Below are 16,009 nucleotides of genomic sequence, written 5' to 3' on the forward strand. Positions count from 1 at the left end.
AGCAGAAAGTAACCAGTGTTTGTCCTGGCCTGGGATGGCGTTAACCCCGTTAAAGGACCTTATAGGCCCATTTTCCCTAGGCAAGGCCTTCCCTGGGGCCAGTGAGGGCAGCCGGGAGTTGGGGGTTTCCACGAGGGTCTCCCCAGCCTGGGCGGCAGCAGCCAGCTCACAGACAGCCGTTCCCGTCGTAGGGCTGCCCCCAGTGCCACACAGATCACCGTGGTCCTGCCACATTCCTCCCGAGAGCTGCTCTACCTGGGCACCGAGAGCGGCAACGTGTTTGTGGTGCAGCTGCCAGCCTTCCGCGTGCTGGAGGACCGGACCATCAGCTCGGACGCTGTGCTGCAGCGGTGAGCCCGGGGACCCTGAGGCTGCTGGAAAGCCGTCCCCTCCATTGGGCGTGTCTTCTCTTGGTCCCCAGTAGTATCTCTCAGAAACTTATAATTTCTCTGCCGGGAAGTCTATGGAGCCAGGAGGGGAGATTCTCACACAGCTCCTGTTCTTCAGATTGAGACTCTATCACCCTATAATACGTTAGCATCATCTTGGGGGTAACTTGTCACCTCATTTAAAGGCCCTGTGTGACTGTGTGATTCCACCAACTCTTGGTCCAGTGTCCTTTGCACTGATACCGTGTGTTCCAAAACGCCAGGGCTCCGCAGCAGGGGAGCTGGGCCCAGACGTCCCCGCGTCAGTCCCCGCGTCAGCCGGGGCAGCTCCCAGTGCTACTTTACGTTCTGGGCGCTGTGCTCAGTGCTCACCTGTGCACAGGCCCCGCGGCTAAGAGGCCTTGCCAGCCGCCAGCCCGTGGGTTTGTGGAGGGCCTTTCAGGAGCTTTGCTCCTCGATGGTGATAGAGAGGGGCTCAGACTGGGTCTGGGAGTGGAGAGGGGGACAGGGCCACAAACGGGAGGAGATGAGGGAATCTGGCAGGAGCTTGTGGGGACAGAGGTGGTCGTGGTGGAATGTTCTACGGTTCCGAGGGGCAGCGGGAGGCCAGGGTGCTGGGATCCTGCCCCTGGAGGGCTCTGGACCAGGCCTGGGACAGACTCGCACAGCAGCAGGCCCGGCTCTCAGCCCCGGGGGATGGGGAAACAGGGCCCATCTGCCAAGGCTGGGCGCGACCGGCTGCGAGGATTCCCGCTCGGCAGGGTAGGGCTGGGGCAGCGTGCCCAAGGTCTGCAGGACAACTGGCGGCCCGGCTGTGGGCAGGAAGGGAGGAGGACCTGTTCCTCAACAGGTGGCCACGCCAGTCCCAGCTTCACCTGTGGTTAGCTGGTGAGAGTCTAGCTGGGGGGGGCCTAAGAGCCCCTCCTGCCAGTGTGAATCCTTGTTTGACTTTGCTTTGACAACACTTAGAAAAGTTGTTTTGTTTTTTTTTTTTATGAGACAAGGTCTCGCTCTGTCATCTAGGGTAGAGTGCAGTGGTGCAGTGGTGTGATCATAGCTCGCTGCAACCTCGAACTCCTGGGCTCAGGCAACCCTTCTGCCTCAGCCTCCCGGGTAGTTGGGGCTACAGGCTCGCATCACCATACCTGGCTAATTTTTTAATTAATTTTTATAGAGGTGTGGTCTTGCTATTGCCCAGGCTGGTTTTGAACTCCTAGCCTCAAACAATCCTCCCACCTTGGCCTCTGAAAAGTGCTAGGATTACAGATGTGAGCCACTGCACCCAGCCACTTACCTAAGTTGTTTCAAACATCCAACCCTTTAGTCTCACGACCCTGAGAAGCTCTCCATGCTAAAGATACAGGCTTGAGAATATAGGGCTGTTTGTTAATGACAAACGTTGGAAACCATCTAATAAGGAAAAGTCTCTGGTCTATTTAGGTGGGGAAAAAAGTAAGTTGCAAAATGGTGTATACAGTATAATTTCAGTTTTTAAGTGAATGAACGAAGGCGAGTGTGCAGACACACCTGCAAGGGAGCAGTCTAGAGAACAGTCACAGGGGCCGGGCGGTGGCCTGGCTCCTGCTCTACAACTTCCCTTCTGCCTTCTTCCTGATGTTTCTGTGTTTTCCAAGATGGTGTAGTTCTTGCATTGTTTGCTTTCAATTTAAGAGAGATTTATTTTCTAACTATCCAAGGAATACCTCATTTTAGAATCTTCTTCAAAAGTTTAAACTTTACAGATAAGGTTCCCCTTTGACCTCAGCTCCCAATTCTAATCCTGGGGAGGCCAGCGCTGGCAGGATGTGGGGCCTGCATAGATTTGGTTTGGGCACAGAGATGCCCTCAGGGTCTGGGCTGTTTCCGCTCTCCACTCTGCATCCTTGGTGTTGGCTGTTGCTTCCGTGTCTGCTGCCTTGTGGTTCTGTGTTGGCTGCGGCACCTCCAGGCTTCACATCAGCATTCCAGGCCCAGAGCAGGAGGGAGGGGTCAAGGCTCAAGGCTCAAGGGCCAGGCCAATTAATAGAGTGTTTTGTTTTTTTGTTTTCTTTTTTTGAGACAGAGTCTTGCCCTGTTGCCTAGGCCAGAGTGCAGTGGCATCAGCCTAGCTCACAGCAACCTCAATCTCCTGAGCTCAAGTGATACTCCTGCCTCAGCCTCCTGAGTAGTTGGGACTACAGGCATGCGCCATCATGCCCGGCTAATTTTTTTTTTTTTTTTTTAGTAGAGATGGGGTCTTCCTCTTGCTCAGGCTGGTCTCGAACTCCTGAGCTCAAGCAATACCCACTCCTCGGCCTCCCAGAGTGCTAGGATTATAGGCATGAGCCACTGCACCCAGCCCAACTAATAGAGTTTTGTTTTGTGGATCTAAAAGAACTAATTATGAAGCACCATCTATTTATGCACACGCAGTAAATATGAATGTACAGTTTAATGGGTTCTTACGTCGTGAGAATCCCTGTAGCCAGGCCTCGGGCATAGAAATAGAGCTTTGTCCGCCCCTGGGCATCCCCACGTGCCCTTCCTAGTCACGGCCCTCTCGCTGCCCCCACGTGGACTTTTCTGGAAATCATTTCCTTGCCCTTCCTTATAGCTGTACCACCTGCACTTGTGTCCTTGGGGCTTGTCACCACTGTCCTGTTCCACACGTAGCTCCCCTACCCTGGCACCAAGTCCCGGCATCTCTCCCACCGCTGTGCGGCTCTGTGCGGAGAGCCCCGTGCGGCATGGGCTCATGCTGCTCCCCTCGCCAGGCTGCCGGAGGAGGCCCGCCACCGGCGGGTGTTTGAAATGGTGGAGGCGCTGCAGGAGCACCCTCGAGACCCCAACCAGATCCTGATCGGCTACAGCCGAGGCCTCGTTGTCATCTGGGACCTGCAGGGCAGCCGCGTGCTCTGCCACTTCCTCAGCAGCCAGGTAGGCGGTACCTAGGATGGTGACGCTGCCACGTGGCTCTCCCAGGCCACTGCAAGGCACATACACCCCTGTGCCAAAACGTGGGGATGCGGACGATGAGAACACTGCCCTGATCCCAGCCGGTTGCTCTCTCTCCTTCTCTCTTCCTCCTCCTCCTCCTCCTCCTCCTCCTCCTCCTCCTCCAAAGCAACTGGAGAATGTCTGCTGGCAGCGGGATGGCCGCCTGCTCGTCAGCTGCCACTCAGACGGCAGCTACTGCCAGTGGCCCGTGTCCAGAGATGCCCAGCAAGCAGAGCCGCTCCGCAGCTGTGTGCCTTACGGTCAGTGCCTCGCCTGCTGCTGGGCCCTGCCCTCCCTCCCGCCCATTCGAGTGATGGGCACCTTTATAGCCCCGACTCAGGCCATGTAACAAAAACATTTGTGCCCTCTTCGTATTTTGAAATTAAAAAAAAAAAAAACCACACAGCAGGTACCCTGATGCCCAGTGTGGCTTTCTCGGGGACCGCTCAGAGCAGCTCCCCCAAGCATGGGTGTCCACGTGGGTACGGGCATGAGAATCCGTGCCCGTGGGGACCCGCACATGTCTGAGAATGGGGGGATCCATTCAGGCTAATTCCTTTCCTTTTAGGTCCCTTTCCTTGCAAAGCTATTACCAAAATCTTCTGGCTGACCACCCAGCAGGGGTAGGTATTGGTCCTCTGTCCTCTTTCCAGAACCTTCCTGGAGGGCCGGGCAGGCTGCTCAGGCCTCTGCTTGGGGAGACAGTGCCTAGTGAACACCCTCGGGTCCCGCGGTGGGGTCTTGGACTCCGGGAAGGGAGAGCAGACTCGCCGCTCAGCGGCTCGGCTCCTGCTCAGCCCTTTCCCTCCCCCTCCTTCCCGCCACCCGCCCAGAGAGGATTTCCATCAGCAGGTTTCAAACTCCATTTCTTCAGACAAGATGATTCAGAGGGGCCTGATGTTTAAGCGGATGGGAGGGGGGCACTCAGGGTGAAGCAGGGGGTGCTGCTGAGACTCAGACCCCCGGCTTGGACCCCCCCGACACCCCCACGTTCTCCTGGGCTGTCGCCTCCGGGAAGAGATGCGGTCCAGCCCCCCTCCTCCTGGGGACCTTGACTGATCACCCTGAGACGGGCCTCCCACCCAGGAGGGGAGGCCCAACGCTGGACCTTGGGACCCGCCACAAAGGCTGGTCCTGTGTGCCAGGCCCCGGCCCACCCCCGCTCCTCTGTGCCTCCCAGGATGCCCTTCACCATCTTCCAGGGCGGCATGCCACGGGCCAGCTACGGGGACCGCCACTGCATCTCAGTGGTCCACGATGGCCAGCAGACGGCCTTCGACTTCACCTCCCGGGTCATCGACTTCACCGTCCTCGCCGAGGCGGACCCCGCGGCTGGTAGGAGAGCTTCCGGAGTGGGTGTGCGGGGTTGGGTGTGGGAGGTGTGGGCAGGTCCAGGCGGGGACCCGCACAGGCGTTCCCAAACCTGCCAGTGTCCTGGGTGTCTGAGCCTCACTGCACCTCTACTTAGTGCCTCGGCCAGGAGCCCCAGTCAGCTCCTTCCCCACATCCTCCGCAGCTGGAGACCCAGCCTGGCCACACCTCCTGCCTGCCCCAGGCTCTCTCTGCCCTTCCCGGGCTCTGGCGGGACTTAGCCGGGGTACAGGTCTGCACTGTGGGGTTTAACACCCACCCAGCTGAGGCAAGAGGGTCCTGCCTACACGTGGCGAAGCCTTCCTTCTGGGTGGGGCGGGAGGTGGTTGTGTGGGGCCAGCCCTGGGCCACCCTCCTGGAGCTCCGGCAGAGCATCAGAGCCCTGAGTCAGCCTCACAAGTTGGGTGACAGGCAAGACCAGAAAGGGCAGAAACCTGGAGGAGGCCCAGCAGTGTTCCGGGAGGGAGGGCCCTCTCCTAATGGCCCTGGGCGGGAGGGGGCTGCTCGCGACACCTGGCCTGTGTTCGTGCGGCTTCTCCACCGCGGAGGGGGCTCCAAACCTGCTTCCCTCTTGCCCAGCCTCATTTCCCGACTCACACCCTGGATGCTGGGAGCAGGGCCCGGTGCCGCCTTGGCACAGAGCCCGGGGCTCCTGGGCTGTGGTGGCCCCCACTGTCCTTGGCTAGCTGTGCCTGGTCCCCACCCAGCAGAGGTCAGGAAGGCAGGGGAGAAACTCGCTGGGCTACATGTTTAAGTCCAGTGGGTTTCTAGGCAGGCCACCTTCCTGTGACTGTCCGTCTGTGTCCCCAGTTCCAGCAGACCAGGATATGGGCGCGATGAGGGGTGTCCCCCTCAGGCAAGATGTGGGCACCCCGAGGTGTGCGTGTAATTGCTCGGCCTTGCAGGGCCTGCCCAGGCGGTCCTTGTCAGTGGGCCACTGTGTGCCAAGCCCTGTTCCAGGACAGACAAAGCCCCTGCTCCTGTGGGACATAGATTCCAGTGTGGGGAGACCGAGCCAGCAGGTTGACAGATGATGTCAGAGGCGAGAAAAAGCAAGGCCGGGGGTGGGGGGGTGCGGGGGGCAGTGCCGACGGAGGGAGGACTCCAGAGTGACGGGGGTGACACCAGACGTGGCCAGCACCAGCTCACACAGGGCCTGGGAAGGACTTTGGGTGCGTTTTGAGAGATGCAGGCCCCACGCAGGGCGCTGTGATCTGGCCTCAGCCCAGAAAGGGTCTGTCTGGCTGCGGGGGGCGGGGGGACGTGGAGTGAGGGTAAAACAGGAGCCCCGTGAGCATCAAGGGAGGGATGGTGGTGGCTGCGGCTGTGACGGAATGTTTGCGCACTGGCTGAGCGTCCCGGTCAGGGCCTGCACTTGCTTCTGTAGAGGGCTGGGTGGCAAATGTCCTCCTGTCACCACGCCACAGTCCTGCCCCTGCAGAGTGGATGCCGCCACAGACAAGATGCCCCCAAGGGGCAGACTGTGTCCCGGGGCAGCTTCGTTTACAGAAATAGGCAGTGGGCCCGATGGGGCCCTGCGGCTGTGAGGTGACCCCTTGTGTGGGAGGAGAGGTGAGTCAGGGTGTCTGGCTTGAGCTTCAGGAAGCCTGGAGAAGGCTGGGGAGGGACCAGCTCCCGGGCGGGTGGGAATGACGTCGGAGGACTTCTAGGGGAGACGCTGAGTGGACAGCTGGGCCTTGAGAGTCTGGAACGCAAGGCAGAGATCTGGAGGAGTCGTCCGTGCGTGGAAAGCCGGGGGACCAGAGGGGGCCGTGCAGGCGGTGAGGGAGACAGAAGGGGCACCCGCGGCAGTTAGAGGTGCAGAGGTTGGCGGGATCCAGCAGGGGAACCCGAGGTGCATTCGTGGGGTGCGGGAACCGTGGGAGGCAGAGCGAGGACAGATGCTTCAAGAGGGGTGTGGTCAGCGGGGTGAGGCCCAGACAGGTGCAGGTGGGTGCTTGACCCTACAGGGCAGCAAGGGGGGGTCATGGGTAACCTAGACTAGCGTTTTTTGCTGGGGACAAGGCCCAGTTGTAGAGGATTCAGGAGAGAATGGCAAGGGAGGAAGGGGGCAGAAAGGATGGGCCAGTGTTCAAGAGGCCATGCTGGGCAGGGGAGCTGTTACGGGGGCCCCCGGGGGCTGGGGCTGATGTGCCCGGGCTCTTGAGCAGGATGTGCCAGCCTGTGCAAGGCATGTGTCCGGCTGAGGCTTCCAGAACATACTGACTTAAGGCAGAATCAGGGTGGTCAGCTGGACTAAAGCTCTGGGCAAGTGACCTGGGGGAGCCTTCCCAGGTGGGCGAGGGCTCGGGGCCTCCGTCTGGGTGGCGCCTGGCGAGATCGGTCTGGGCTGGGGAGGAAGGCACAGGGAGCTGGGGGGTGAAGAGAGAAGATGAAATGAAGGTTTCGTCACCAGCGCACATTCATTGAGCACCGACAGGCCAGGCCTGAGTGAGGTGGTTGTGTGCAGTAAGAAAATGCCACACTAGCGGTGTGTGCTGAAGGCCACGCCGGCTTCTGCCTGCCTGGAGAGCGGCAGCAGGCGCGTCCGGGCCTGGGCTGGTTGCCCCGAGCAGGGAGAGTAGCCCGTGGAGGAGGAGGAGCAGGGAAGAGGGTCTGCAGGCTCAGCTGCAGGGCCCTGGGCCCCTTTCCTGGTCGTGGCCCTGCCTGCCAGCCCTGGCTGGAGCCCTGGTCCCACCCCGGTGGGTCCCTCCCTGGGAGCCCTGTGCGGCTCAGCTCTCGGCAGCTTTGGACACAGAGGCAGGGCTGTCCCACACCTCTGCCCTCCCAGAGGTGGGAAGACTCTGCTCGAGCAACAGAGAGCAGAGCTTCCCAGACCGCGGACTCCCTGCTCCCACCCTGGAGCTCGTGACCCCACAGTGCTGTGCGCCGTCCTCCTGGCCCCTGACCCTGGGCCTGTACCCCCAGCGTGTGACGACCCCTACGCCCTGGTGGTGCTGGCCGAGGAGGAGCTGGTGGTGATCGACCTGCAGACGGCGGGCTGGCCGCCGGTGCAGCTGCCCTACCTGGCCTCGCTGCACTGCTCCGCCATCACCTGCTCCCACCACGTCTCCAACATCCCGCTGAAGCTGTGGGAGCGGATCATCGCGGCCGGCAGCCGGCAGAACGCGCAGTTCTCCACCATGGTGGGTCTAGCCCCTGCCCTGCCCACGCCTCGGCCGAACCCTCCCACTGACCCCTTGGTCTCCTCCTCTAGGAGTGGCCCATCGATGGTGGCACCAGCCTGGCCCCAGCCCCGCCCCAGAGGGACCTGCTGCTCACCGGGTAGGTGACTTTGTCACCCTTCCTCTTCCCGTAGGCTACTGGGGTGGGAGCAGAGCCCAGAGGTGGGTGTGCCGGCCCCTGGGCGCCCCAGCCGGCATCCTCTCATGGCGGGCAGGCGGGCTCTGCCCACAGGCATGAGGACGGTACAGTGCGGTTCTGGGACGCCTCTGGCGTCTGCCTGCGGCTGCTCTACAAACTCAGCACGGTGCGTGTGTTCCTCACTGACACGGACCCCAGTGAGAACCTCAGTGCCCACGGCGAGGACGAGTGGCCCCCTCTCCGCAAGGTGAGGCCAGGAGCCCGGGAACCAGGGAGGGCGGGGACGGGCTGGGTCCAACCCCTGTGACAGCTCACAAGGCCCTTCTCCCTCGTCAGGTGGGCTCCTTTGACCCCTACAGTGACGACCCCCGGCTGGGCATCCAGAAGATTTTCCTCTGCAAATACAGTGGCTACCTGGCTGTGGCAGGCACGGCGGGGCAGGTAGCAGGCTGCGCAGGGTGGGGACCAGGGGAGGGGTGGGCAGGATGGGGGGCAGCCTCCTGGGCACCCACCTGATGGTGTCACTGGGAGCACATCCTGTCATGCTGTGCTCTTCCTCGTGGATGGGGGTCGCTCCATCCCATAAGCAGGACGTCCCTGGGACGATGGTTCTGCCCCCAGAGTCAGAGCTAAGGGCCAGGGTTGGACAGAGTCCCCAGCCCTGGTTAGGCCATGGGCCTTGTCATGGGTCCTGGCTCCTTTGCTGTCCCGTGTCAGGATTCCTGAGGTTCCGCTGTCCCGTTGCTGGGGCTTGCTGAGCCGCCCGCCGCCTGCCAGGTGCTGGTGCTGGAGCTGAACGACGAGGCGGCGGAGCAGGCTGTGCAGCAGGTGGAGGCCGACCTGCTGCAGGACCAGGAGGGCTACCGCTGGAAGGGGCACGAGCGCCTGGCTGCCCGCTCGGGACCCGTGCGCTTTGAGCCTGGCTTCCAGCCCTTCGTGCTGGTGCAGTGCCAGCCCCCCGCCGTGGTCACCTCCTTGGCCCTGCACTCGGAGTGGCGGCTCGTGGCCTTTGGCACCAGCCATGGCTTTGGCCTCTTTGACCACCAGCAGCGGCGGCAGGTGTTCGTCAAGTGAGCAGCGTGGCTGGGGCCCGGGGCTGGCACAAGGGGCTGGCGAGGACCCCCCAGGCCTGGCAGCACTGACGGCCCGACGTTCCCCCTCCAGGTGCACGCTGCACCCCAGCGACCAGCTAGCCTTGGAGGGCCCTCTGTCCCGGGTAAAGTCCCTCAAGAAGTCTCTGCGCCAGTCGTTCCGCCGAATGCGCCGCAGCAGGGTGTCCAGCCGGAAGCGGCGGCCCGCGGGGCCCCCAGGAGAGGTGAGGCCCGAGCCCAGGCCCAGCTCGGAGCGACCAGCGGCGGGTCCACAGCAGCCTTCCTCCCTGGGCCTGCTGTGCCACCAGCAAGGCCCTGGGTCCGGGCCATATAGGTTCACCGTGTGTGACCTGAGATAGGTCACACTGCTTCTCTGTGCCTCAGCGTCCCCAAGTGTAAAAGGCAGTAATTGTAGTACCTACCTGAGAGGTCAGTCCCAGGAAACACCAGTGGCTTTCTTGTTCTGCCCCTTTCTCCCTCCACTGTGCTGGGAGGCCAGGCAGGCTCCCCTCGGGACACCTCCCACTTGGACAGGGTCGCTTGGCCACAGGCCAGACAGGTGGTTGTCATGGCTGCGGCCAGCCTTTCCCCGGAAGGATCGGCATTGAGCCTGCCACAGCCCCTGGGGAGGTGGGGCCAGAGCCAGCCCTCAGGCCAGCCGACCCGCTGCAGGTGCAGGAGGGGAGCGCCAAGGCGGAGCGGGCAGGCCTGCAGAACATGGAGCTGGCGCCCGTGCAGCGCAGGATCGAGGCCCGCTCGGCGGAGGACTCCTTCACGGGCTTCGTCCGGACCCTCTACTTCGCTGACACCTACCTGAGGGACAGTGAGTGGCCGGCCTAGGATGGGGGGACATGGCTGAGGCTCCTGCCTGGTGGGAGCTGAGAGGGGATCCCCCTCTGAGCAGGGGCAGCCCGCAGCCCCCGCTGGCCTCCTCCCCGCCTCTGCTTGGGCCTCTGAGTCAGCCTGCCCTGGCCCCACGTCCAGGCGCCACCCCTCTCTAGAAGCATGGCCTTGCACACGTTACTTAACCTTTCTGGGCCTCAGTTTCTCCCTCTATAAAGTGAGCTCTTCCCCCTAGAGTGACTGCGGATGGGGGTGACACAGTGCCTGCTGGTCCCCAGTGGGCGTGTGGGAGCATCTGCTTCCCGGCTGGTTTTCCCCCACCGGGTGGGCTCTCCGCTGCCGTTTCACAGCCAGGGCCGGGCTGTCCTGGGTCCGGGATCGTGTGTATACGAGCCCGTGTGGCTATCAGAGCACCTTCCCGACCTTCCTCAGGAGGGAAACCGGGGACGTGGGCCCCAGCTGCCCAGCTCCACCCGACTCCCAGACCTTTGCTGCTCTGCAGGCTCCCGCCACTGCCCCTCGCTGTGGGCTGGCACCAACGGGGGCACCGTCTACGCCTTCTCCCTGCGCGTGCCCCCGGCCGAGCGGAGGATGGATGAGCCGGTGCGGGCGGAGCAGGGTGAGTACTGGGCGGGGAGAGCAGGGGACACTCAGACTGCCCGGGCCTGGGCGGGTGGTGGCCCCGGCCTTGCTGCCCACCCACAGCCCTGCCGCCTGCCTCCTTCCTGCAGCCAAGGAGATCCAGCTGATGCACCGGGCGCCCGTTGTGGGCATCCTCGTGCTCGACGGACACAGCGTACCCCTTCCCGAGCCCCTGGAAGTGGCCCATGACCTGTCAAAGAGCCCAGATATGCAGGGAAGCCACCAGCTGCTCGTCGTGTCAGAGGAACAGTTCAAGGTGCCACAAGGGTGGCAGCAGGGTCCCTGGAAATCCCTGGGACATCCAAGGGCCTCAGGACCTGGGCACACACGTGACGGCTGGGACTCAGGGGCTTGTGTCTGAGGGGCTGCAGAGGCACCGGAAGGAAGGGGGGAGGTCTTGGATCCCTGTGCCGCGGGTCAGAGGTAGGGACTGAGGCAGGACCTATGTCTGTGGAAGGGACAAAACCCAGACATGGAAGTCAGTGACCTCGGCATCCTGCCAGTCCGAGAGCTGGGGTGGCACTGAGCCCTAGCAGGGTTAGCTAGGACGCTGTGAGGCGTCAGCAGCAGCAGAACTGTGCTCTGGCCGCGGGCATGACCGGTCACCCCGCGCCCGCAGGTGTTCACGCTGCCCAAGGTGAGTGCCAAGCTGAAGCTGAAGCTGACGGCCCTGGAAGGCTCGCGAGTGCGGCGGGTCGGCGTGGCCCACTTCGGCAGCCGTCGAGCTGAGGATTATGGCGAGTACCACCTGGCGGTCCTCACCAACCTGGGCGACATCCAAGTGGTCTCACTGCCCCTGCTCAAGCCTCAGGTGCGCTACAGCTGCATCCGCCGGGAGGACGTCAGTGGCATCGCTTCCTGCGTCTTCACCAAATATGGCCAAGGTGTGCGAGCAGGGCTGGGGCAGGTGTGGGGCCCTGGGCGCTGCTGAGCGTGGGCAGGGGCGCTGCAGCCATGGCGAGGCTGGGTTGGCCTCGGGTGGGAGCTGTGAGGGAGGCCCCAGGCCTTACTCCCACCCTGGCAGCTCCAGGGCCCAGGAGTACCAGTCGGGCCTCACGTGCCTTTTCCTCCTCCCCCCAGGTTTCTACCTGATCTCCCCCTCTGAGTTCGAGCGCTTCTCTCTCTCCACCAAGTGGCTGGTTGAGCCCCGGTGTCTGGTGGATTTGGCAGAAACCAAGAATCACAGCCGGCCCGGCAATGGGGCAGGCCCCGGGAAGGCCTCGGGCCGGGCCAGGTGGGTGGAAGGGCCAGAGGCCTCCCCAGCCTCTCCCCCTGCTGCTTCCCTGAGATGCCTGAGCTCCCACCACTGTGGCCAGAGCCCCACTACCCCCACCCCAGGCTCTCTGTGCCTCTTCCTGGTCCCCTCCCTCCCATGCAAGCTGCCAGTCCAGGGCAGGGCTCGGTTTACCCACCAGGCTCCCCCTGCTTGGGTGTGTAGGCCAGCTGACCTTCACTTACTCTTCATGAGAACGGGGCTTCCAGAGCCAGGGCAGGGAGCCCCGGAGCCCTGTCCTCACGCTCTCTCCCCCACAGGAACTCAGGGAGCCAGAGCGATGGAGAGGGTAAGACGGGGCTCCTGGGCCACACCTGGGGCTGGGCAAGAGGGAAGGGCACCCCCGGCTGAGCAGGTACTGTCGGGGCTGGGAGTAGAAACAGCATTCCTTCCAGCCCTGGGCTCGGGGCTCCGAGCACCCCAACCTTGGTAAGGAGAGAGCCGGGCAGAGGAGGGCCCAGGGCGGGGCTCGCCTGACCTGGCCTCTACCTTCCAGAGAAGAAGCTGGGCCTGGTGATGGAGCATGCTCTGCTCAACGACGAGCGTGAGTCGGGCTGGAGTTGGTGGGGTCGGCACGAGGGAGGGGTGGGGGAGGCTTGGAGGGCCAGGATGCAACGGACCTGTCTAGCGCCCCATGGTGAAAGGGGAGAAGGGCTGCTGGCTGGCCAGCCTCAGCGGGCCTCTGTTCCCCACCCCCGGCCTGCAGGAGTCCTGAAGGAAGTGCAGAGCACGCTGGAGGGAGACCGAGGGTGAGTCACTGCCCGGGCTGGGAGAGGTGTCGGGAGAACACTGAGAACAAGGGGCCCCGTGGATGGTGACTCCCTGTCTCTGCTGATGCAGGAGCTATGGCAACTGGCGTTCTCATCGAGTGGCCGTGGGATACAGCCTCAGCAATGGGGGAGGTAGGAGCGCTGGCACTTGGACACTGCTGCGGGGGGACGTGCTGCCCGGGAGGGAGAGGGGGAAGGGCCCCTGGCCCTGCAGGCCTCTGGGTCCATCCCAGCCCTGACACATGCTCCAGGTGTCCTGGAAACCGCCGTGTCTGGGCTCCGAGTGGGCAGCTGAGGTGTCCCGTCCTATCCAGGGCCACCCTAAGCTGCTGTTCCTCCATGTCCTTCTACAGCAGAGTGAGCAGGACGGGCGTCCAGGCTACATGAAGAGCACACACTACTGAGGGCCCTTCCTCGGGGCCCTGCCCCGGCTGGAGAGGCCCGTGCACTGGGCTGGGCCAGGGGCTGGGGGCGCCCCGGGTTCCACCCTGCAGCTGCTGCTGGCCTCGGGCGGGGGGAGGTCCCGGCCCCTGGGGCTGCCCCTGTGGGGCCTCAGTCCCTGGGTCAATGTTGCACAGTTTTTATTCCTCCCATCCCCCCTTTTTGTAGTGGGCTGGGTTTTAAATTATAAAATTGAACTGCCTCTGGGTGATAAAGTTTTTAATAAACACCTATTACCTCTTCACTGGGCTCGTCCACCTGCTGTTTCAACTGCACAGAAATTTTCCCTGTAAATGCAAAGCCTTAGCCGCGACCTTGCCTTTCCCGCTGGGGTCTGGCCGCGGGCCCAGGCTGGTGGCCAGGAGAACCCGTTTAAGCTGTTTGAATCGGAGCAAACCGAGCTTGGGTGTGTCTGAGCACCCCTGCGTGTTCTCTGGGAACAAATGGCAGGCGTGAACCATCTGGAGCCTGTGTCCCTGGGTCCAGGTCACCCCTCGCTGGCTTTTCCCTGCTGTCAGGAGGGGAAGACACCCACAACATCTCAAACAGGGTGGCTTTTTCTGGACATCAGGGGGACCATGGGGTGCTGCTGAGGTGGAAGCAGTGCCTGGAGATGAGAGGCCTCCCCCACCGTCCCCTTAGTGGGGGGCTCAGACAGCTGGGAAGGGCTTTAGGAGCCAGAGCCCTGTTGCTCCTTGGGAGGGCGCAGAGGGGCTTCTGAGGTGGGCACCCGCAAACCATGAGGAGTGTGGAGGAGCCGTCCCGAAGAGAAGAAGAATGCTGTGCTCAGAGGAAGTGGGCAGGGACGCTGGGCAGACAGAAGCCGAGCCACAGAGGTTGGGGGACGCCCAGTAAGATGCCTGCGGGAGTCTGGGCTTTATCCTGAGGCAGCGGAGGCACCTGACGAGTTTTAAGCAGGGAAGGGCTCTGCCGAGATTTGTCCTAGAGATCACTGTAGTTCAAACCCTGGCCAAGGTCCTCTCGTGTGAATTAATTACCACCTCTGGAGTCACTTTCTCCTGCAAAACAGGCACAAGAGTCCTTCCCTATTGTGAGGTTCACAGGAGTCCCGTGAGTTACTGATGGGGGGCACATGACCCCCGTCTGGGACAGGAGGAACTTGTTAGAATTCTATACACAGGCTGTCTTTATTTCTTATCGTAAAAGAAATTAAGCTTTACTGTCTATACTTTGGGTTGATGCTGGGGTCCTCGGTCTGTAGGTCAGAGAGTCGCCTACCGGTCTTGTCCAAGGGCTGGAGGGAACATCACACCCCGGAGAGCTGGATGCCCCACCCTAGCATATGGGGACTTCCGTGGGTTTTTTGGTTTTTGCGTTTTTTAAGGCAGAGTCTCACTCTGTCACCGTGGCTAGAGTGCAGTGGCATCATCATTACTCACAGCAACCTCAAACTCCTGGGCTCAAGTGATCCTCCTGCCTCAGCGACCTCAGTAGCTAGGAATACAGGCATGCACCACCATGCCCGGCTAATTTTTCTATTCTTTGTAGAGACAGAGTCTTACTCTCGCTTAGGCTGGTCTTGAAATTGTGAGCTCAAGCGATCCTCTCACCTCGGCCTCCCTAAGAGCTAGGATTACAGGTGCAAGCCACCATGCTCAGCCTTGTGTGGGTGTTTGTGAATTTAAGGTGATGTACAGCTTGTTTTATCCATTTAGCTAAACTAACACACAAATGGACAAGTAACATGACGTTCCCTGCCAAGAGACCAAGGATTGAAGATAATGGTGATGATGCAAGCACCAGCGAGTCAGGGGAAAGTGGCGGAGCCAGCGCTCCGTGGCTCAGAGGAACGCGTGTCCACAGCAATGGTCTGGCTGATGAAACTGAACAAGAAGTCAAACCACACATGCCCCTGAAAACATCGGGAAGACTCTTTAAAAGTGGATTTACTTCCATACTCCTTAAGAACGAGCTTTGCTTTAAGTACACTATGCTTTGAAGTGTTAGCTAATGCCAGCGCTTTGCATATTTCAGTTCTAAGAAAACATTCCCATATGGGGAGTGTGAGATGAATACTTTTTATTGATGGGTGTGCACAAATGGAAGGGCTTGGCATCCCTTCTCTAGAAGGTGAATTGGAGGAAGCTGGGCTGGCACAGGGAGAGGTGTTGGAGGTCCTTGCAGCAGTCCAGGGGAGAGGTGATGGTGGCGGTGGGACAGAGGCATGGATTGACAGGGCTGGGTTGACAAGGACAGCTGCCACATGGGAGGAGGTGAGTGAGCGGGAGGGGTTCGTGCTGACTCCGAGGGCCCTGGAGATGGACAACAGGCGACTGGATCCGTGCTCTGGAGATTCAGACACAAGGGTCTTGGCATCTGAAGAGGTGGGAGACTTAGTGTTCATTTAGACTTTGAAGTCAGGCAGATCCAGCCCTTGAGCCCTGGCTTTTCCTGTGGCTGGCTGTGTGACCTCAGGTAGATGACCTTGCTCCTGGGCCTTCATTTACTTATCTGTAAAATGAGCATAATATTAGGGCCTTCCTCAGAGGGTTGTAAGGATTAAATGAGAGCTGTAAAATCAGACAGCACCTGGCTCCTAGTGAACACCCACCCACAGGAGGTGAAAGTTACTGTGGACGGTGGGTAAGGCCAGGAGAGGAGGAGAGGCTCGGCACACAGCCCAAGGGAGGTGTTCACGATACTCCGGAGCGAAGCAGGCAGAGGAAGTGAATGGGAAGTAGGCTTGGGGGTGGCCCTTCTCCCCTGGTGTCCAGATTAGCCTGGTGGTTCTCTGAAGGTTTTCAAGGTCACACTGCCAGGAGCTGGAGTACTGCAGCGGGAAGGGGGACCAAGGCTGTCTGGTTCCAAAGCTGATTCTCAGCAGAAGCACTGTGGGTTCAGTGTGTGTTCAACAGCAGAGTGGGTACT

The 16,009-nt window shown here is 61.3% G+C and overlaps 1 protein-coding gene across 3 annotated transcripts in view; it reads left to right on the forward strand.

Moving 5' to 3' along the window:
- The window catches only part of LLGL2 (LLGL scribble cell polarity complex component 2), a 36,547-nt gene extending 23,185 nt beyond the window's left edge, over positions 1-13,362 (forward strand). Inside the window, exons 6-26 of one of the 3 annotated variants that reach the window (XM_069482847.1) lie at positions 192-350; positions 3,143-3,305; positions 3,493-3,625; positions 3,934-3,988; positions 4,546-4,700; positions 7,665-7,882; positions 7,954-8,021; positions 8,154-8,307; positions 8,397-8,501; positions 8,838-9,130; positions 9,225-9,375; positions 9,824-9,974; positions 10,497-10,613; positions 10,726-10,892; positions 11,256-11,520; positions 11,717-11,870; positions 12,170-12,198; positions 12,406-12,453; positions 12,616-12,658; positions 12,750-12,811; positions 13,033-13,362. In XM_069482847.1, the coding sequence (XP_069338948.1) occupies positions 192-350; positions 3,143-3,305; positions 3,493-3,625; positions 3,934-3,988; positions 4,546-4,700; positions 7,665-7,882; positions 7,954-8,021; positions 8,154-8,307; positions 8,397-8,501; positions 8,838-9,130; positions 9,225-9,375; positions 9,824-9,974; positions 10,497-10,613; positions 10,726-10,892; positions 11,256-11,520; positions 11,717-11,870; positions 12,170-12,198; positions 12,406-12,453; positions 12,616-12,658; positions 12,750-12,811; positions 13,033-13,040 (2,698 nt within the window). In that variant the 3' untranslated portion in view covers positions 13,041-13,362. The remainder of the gene's footprint in view (positions 1-191; positions 351-3,142; positions 3,306-3,492; positions 3,626-3,933; positions 3,989-4,545; positions 4,701-7,664; positions 7,883-7,953; positions 8,022-8,153; positions 8,308-8,396; positions 8,502-8,837; positions 9,131-9,224; positions 9,376-9,823; positions 9,975-10,496; positions 10,614-10,725; positions 10,893-11,255; positions 11,521-11,716; positions 11,871-12,169; positions 12,199-12,405; positions 12,454-12,615; positions 12,659-12,749; positions 12,812-13,032) is intronic. The other 2 variants (XM_069482849.1, XM_069482848.1) reach the window with 2 other exon arrangements.
- The last annotated feature ends 2,647 nt before the right edge of the window (positions 13,363-16,009 follow it).

Source organism: Eulemur rufifrons, chromosome 9, assembly GCF_041146395.1.
Source record: "Eulemur rufifrons isolate Redbay chromosome 9, OSU_ERuf_1, whole genome shotgun sequence".
Lineage (NCBI taxonomy): Eukaryota > Metazoa > Chordata > Mammalia > Primates > Lemuridae > Eulemur > Eulemur rufifrons.